We start from the raw sequence: 5,808 nt of genomic DNA on the forward strand, positions 1-5,808 counted from the left end.
GAGTAGGACTGCATGATGAAGGACAAGCAGATAACAAGTGCTCAGCATATGTGGGAACTCCTTCAAGACTGTTGGAAAAGCATTCCTCATGAAGCTGGTTGAGAGAATGCCAAGAATCAGAGCACTTACACAAATGACTGATGATTGGCTGATAGAAACTGATGATAAAGTGATGGGGGCTGTCTTGTTAGACTTCAGTGCAAATTTTAACATTATCGATCATATTCTGCTGCTGGAAAAACTTGCGTGGCTTAACACCCCCTGGTATAATGTGGATAAAGTGTTACTTGTCTAACAGAGGGTGTTCTTTAATGGAAGCCTCTCAAACATAATCCAGGTGGAATCAGCAATTACCCAGGGTAGCTGTCTAGGCCCCTTGCTTTTTTCAATCTTTACTAAAGTTGATGCTACTGACTTTGAGTAAAGCCAGTGTCTATGTATGCAGATGACTCAACACTATACACGTCAGCCACTACAGTGACTGAAATGACTGCAACACTTAACAAAGAGCTGCAGTTAGTTTCAGAGTGGGTGGCAAGGAATAAGTTAGCCCTAAATATTTCTAAATCTAAAAGCAGTGTATTTGGGACAAATCATTCACTAAAACCTAAACCTCAACTGAATCTTGTAATAAATAATGTGGAAATTGAGCAAGTTGAGATGACTAAACTGCTTGGAGTAACCCTGGATTGTAAACTGTCATAGTCAAAACATATTGATACAACAGTACCTAAGTTGGGGAGAAGTATGTCTGTAATAAAGTGCTGCGCTGCCTTCTTAACAACACTATCAACAAAGCTACTACTGTTCAGTCGTTTGGTCAGGTGCCACAAACAATTGACTCAGAACAGGGCAGCACGGCTGGCCCTCGGATGTACACAGAGAGCTAATATGAATAATATACATGTCAATCTCTCCTGGCTCAAAGTGGAGGCGATATTGACTTCATCACTACTTGTATTTATGAGAGGTTTTGACATGTTGAATGCACCGAGCTGTCTGAACTACTGGCACACAGCTCGGACACCCATGCATACCCCTCAAGACATGCTACAAGAGGTCTCTTCACAGTCCCCAAGTCCAGAACAGACTATGGGAGGCGCACAGTACTACAGTACATAGAGCCATGACAACATGGACTCTATTCCACATCAAGTGACTCATGCAAGTAGTAAAATTATATTTTAAAAAAACAGATGAAAAAAACACCTTATGGAACAGCGGGACTGTGAAGCAACACAAACATAAGCACAGACACATGCATACACACGCTATCATCCACACACGTGTTGTGAAATCTGTGAATGTATTGTAATGTTTTTACAATTTCTGCTGCCTTGGCAGCAGCTAATGGGGATTCACAATAAATACAAATAGCGACGAAGACATGGCAAAATGCGTAGGATTTGAAATGGTATTTTTTTCTCTCCGTCAACAAGAGTGGTTCTCTGTTCACTGTACATTTGATACTTTTCCCATTGTGTTTGGCCAAAGAGTGTTGCCCTCTTTGTGTGGGTGGGTATATACTGTAGCTCCTGTTAGTTTGTTTCACAATAAATGTATACAAATGGATGAAAAAACTCCACACTACAACAGCACTTCTAGCTCATAAAGGTGGAATCTATATGTTGAGTTATTCCCCCCTAAAGTGTTGCCCTGAGTTTTTCTGTGAGTTATTAGTGTACATTTTTCAGGACAGTTGTAGTTTGTTTCATTGCCACGAGGTAGAGAAAAAGGTATGGATTGCGCCTTTAATACACCAAACATTCAATCACAATGAAAGACACCATGTAAACACATGAGATCACTCAAATCTAATATCGACACATAAAACAAGCAGGAAAATTGCCTAGAACTAAGACAGGCTAATGGAGTTTTCACATTATGAAATTCGGTTCCATGGTTCGGTTCCCTGTAGCATTTGTGAGAATTGTACAGAATAAAATGTTGCTTTCACAAGAACCCGAAAAATAACTGATTCGGGGTGCGATCAGCACGACGCACATTCTACATGAAGTTAGCGAGCTAGCTTGTTTACAACGGGCAAAAAAAGTTCCACGCGACTGGTCTTCAATCCTGGACCCATTACTCATGCAGGTCCAGGATTAATTTCAGCCAGGGTTTGCTTGTGTTTCACACATGCTTTATACCGTGGATCAGGGTACCAAACACTCCAGGATCCGGGTCGTAAGGGGATATGGGAATTCATCACTTTAGAAAGTGTCAAATGTCAACAGAGAATATGTGGACGTTCCATGGGAGTTCTCTAACTGGCACAGTGGAACAAAGAGAAGGATGTGAATCATGACTGCACATGGAACGCCACACACGCACCACAACATTGATAGTGACTAAACCACACCTAGACACTCAATATCATTTTTCTTGTTCTATTGGTTGAGGTGAACGGTAAGGTTGACATGTTTTGTTCTCATGAATTGTTGTAGTGAATATGTGTCCTTGAACTATTTGGTTCATTAAAGGACTTTGTAGCCTAGTTGTTCTAACTCTATGATGTCCATGACATGTTTAGGCATGTTTTTGCTGGTAAGGGAAAAGATACAGGATTTTATTCCCCCTTTACTGTTTATTGGGACATGACACAATCTGGCCTACCCCTCCCAACAGAGGCCCAACCTCTATTTCCCTTTCATGCTTTCTAATCCTGCCGTAAGGGTGTCCAGAAGAACTTGTTCTCTCCCTTCGTTTATAAAACGTCGTCACTGTTTCTTATCTCTTTATTGAACTGATGAGTACCAAAGACCCAGAGAAATGTTTCACAGGTGCACAGCTCACATAGGGAGCGTATATGAATGACATCCCCGGCAGGTCTGAATACAGCGTGACAAGAACAACCTGTTCACCGGTGAGGCATTATCTTTACCTTTGACAGCTACAGGCTTTCACATATTGGTGCCTTATTGAGTGCAGCTTTGAATGGTCATGTAAAAGTCTATACGTCTATAATTAAGTGTTTTTAGACTAGAAAAAGTGAACGAAAATCCATATTAGTCAAGAATAAGGAATTTCAACATTCACCAGATGACATTGTGACAAACAAGTCTAGTGGATCAGTACAGCAAAGGGGTATAAGATGAAAGGACAATTTTATTATTAACTTCAGCACAATCCTGAGGTAGCTAGGTACATGGGCACGTTTCCTCGTTGTTCCTTTTGAATCTAATCTGACTAAACCATTCTCATTGTTCATGTTCCCATTTGCATCAACTGTATTTGTGGTTACTCTCAAATTAAAAGAGAGTGTTTAATCTGCACCTGCTTCTTTTCTCATACTTTCTCTCTGTACACAAAAGCTATTTAACAACAGTTAAACAAAAATCTTCATTTGTTTTAATTTCTTTGAGTGTGAATGATAATGTAATAATGCCTTTTTCCTCTCTTCACAGGAGCCAAAATGCTGTCAAGTACTTTCCTTACAGGAGCTTTGCGTATCTTCCTGGTAGGGATCCTCTGTCTAGGAGGATTTGTGACACTGTTTTTTATGTATTACAAATCAGCTCTGGACTGTACTTCCCAGCCTCATTACTCAAAGCGACCTGAGAACAGGTTATTGTCTAAGCAGCCAGAGCCAGAAAAGCCCATCATGCTGTTGTGGTTCTGGCCTGAAAACCGCAGGTTTGATTTTAGCGATTGTGCCACTTTCTTCAACATTGATGGCTGCCACCTGACAGATGACAGGTCTCTGTACAACAAGGCAGATGGTGTGCTCATCTTTCACAAATCCATCAAATACAATTTATCCAACTTGCCTCCATCACCTCGACCACCATTCCAGAAGTGGATTTGGTATCACGTGGAATCACCTACAAATACAATTAGGATACCTGGTCTAGATAACCTTTTCAACTTGACCTTGAGTTATAGGGAGGACGCAGACATCCCTGTGCGTTGGCGCTTGACCGTAAGGAAAGGCCAGGGTGAGGACTTTGTGCTGCCCAAGAAGGATAAATTAGTTTGCTGGATTGTGAGCAACAATGACCCTACCACTGGAACAGGGGTAAGGCACAAATATTACAGAGAACTTGTAAAACACATTAAGGTGGAACTCTTTGGCACAGCCTTTGCTAGATTCTTGAAATATGAGGACTACTACTCAACACTTTCCAGCTGTAAGTTCTACCTCTCCTTTGAGAACTCAGTCCACAAAGACTACATCACAGAGAAGCTAAACGGACCACTTGCAGCAGGAACAGTGCCAGTAGTATTGGGCCCACCGAGACAGAACTATGAAGACTTTGTCCCAGGAGATTCCTTCATCCATATTAATGATTTTCCCGATGCAAAAGCCCTGGCTGAATTCCTCCTCAAGTTGGACAAGGATGATGAGGCATATCTGCACTACTTTCAGTTGCGTAGAAACTTCTCTGCTCAGCAACATCTGGTTCAACTGAGTCAAGAGTTCATCCAAGCTATTTGCTATGCCTGTGACCACATAGGCAAACATTGGGAGTACAGGGTTGTTCACGATGTTTACAAATGGCATTTTGGTTAATCAGTCACTTACATCCTCATCGGTGTATGTGCTGTTGCCACTATATTACCCTCTTCTCTCCGTGTACAGTATCATGTCTCAGGGTGGAATTTAGTCACACCCAGCATCCCACATTAGCAACGTTTACACAGTGCCTTTACGACCTATTGCACTACTTGTAAGATAAGTGTACCTGGTTGTTTTACTGTACTAGTGTCATAGCTAGGTATTTAAGTATCCAGAACCATTCAGGCTCTTATCTTTATAACTACCGAACAACTATTCTCTGCACTATTTATTGTCTGAATTACTACCTGTATGTATGTTTTATATCTTTACACTCACACATTTTGAGCTGAAAAATTAAAGGGTAGTTCCACCATTTTAAAAAATGATCTCCAGCACAATACCAGTGTCTACAAACGTGAAAACAGAGCATTTCTAACTGATGACATCATCAATTTTCAAACACCATGAGAGTAGTCATTGACGGGTAGCTTCTGTCAAACTAACTTTCACACATCGTTGATTGAGGAGGGGGGCGGGACTTCTGCCTAGGATTTGAATATCACACCCATTGTTCTGAGTCGCCGTGGCATTACCACATGATGTATGTAAGCATCACACCCATTGTTCTGAGTGGCCTGGAAATTACGACATGATGTAGAGTATGTAAACATCACACCCTTTGTTCTGAATGGCTAGGACTTTAATATCACAACCAGGTGTGCTTTCACGCCAGGATGTAAATATCACACCCATTGTTCAGAGTGGCCGTGGCATTACATTTACATTTAAGTCATTTAGCAGACGCTCTTATCCAGAGCGACTTACAAATTGGTGAATTCACCTTCTGACATCCAGTGGAACAGCCACTTACAATAGTGCATCTAAATCATTTAAGGGGGGGGGTGAGAAGGATTACTTATCCTATCCTAGGTATTCCTTGAAGAGGTGGGGTTTCAGGTGTCTCCGGAAGGTGGTGATTGACTCTGCTGTCCTGGCGTCGTGAGGGAGTTTGTTCCACCATTGGGGGCCAGAGCAGCGAACAGTTTTGACTGGGCTGAGCGGGAACTGTACTTCCTCAGTGGTAGGGAGGCGAGCAGGCCAGAGGTGGATGAACGCAGTGCCCTTGTTTGGGTGTAGGGCCTGATCAGAGCCTGGAGGTACTGCGGTGCCGTTCCCCTCACAGCTCCGTAGGCAAGCACCATGGTCTTGTAGCGGATGCGAGCTTCAACTGGAAGCCAGTGGAGAGAGCGGAGGAGCGGGGTGACGTGAGAGAACTTGGGAAGGTTGAACACCAGACGGGCTGCGGC

The 5,808-nt window shown here is 42.4% G+C and overlaps 1 protein-coding gene across 1 annotated transcript; it reads left to right on the forward strand.

The window, feature by feature from the left end:
• Positions 1-2,769: 2,769 nt before the first annotated feature.
• Positions 2,770-5,272, forward strand: LOC135505537 (4-galactosyl-N-acetylglucosaminide 3-alpha-L-fucosyltransferase 9-like). Its single transcript, XM_064924604.1, has 2 exons — positions 2,770-2,866; positions 3,408-5,272. The coding sequence occupies exon 2, from the start codon at positions 3,416-3,418 to the stop codon at positions 4,511-4,513; it is 1,098 nt and encodes a 365-aa protein (XP_064780676.1). The 5' UTR covers positions 2,770-2,866; positions 3,408-3,415; the 3' UTR covers positions 4,514-5,272.
• The last annotated feature ends 536 nt before the right edge of the window (positions 5,273-5,808 follow it).

The sequence above is a fragment of the Oncorhynchus masou genome, chromosome 19 (assembly GCF_036934945.1).
Source record: "Oncorhynchus masou masou isolate Uvic2021 chromosome 19, UVic_Omas_1.1, whole genome shotgun sequence".
Taxonomy (NCBI): domain Eukaryota; kingdom Metazoa; phylum Chordata; class Actinopteri; order Salmoniformes; family Salmonidae; genus Oncorhynchus; species Oncorhynchus masou.

Bases quoted from the DNA above. Each gene is read 5' to 3' on its own strand.
- LOC135505537 (XM_064924604.1), top strand. From the start codon at position 3,416: ATGCTGTCAAGTACTTTCCTTACAGGAGCTTTGCGTATCTTCCTGGTA.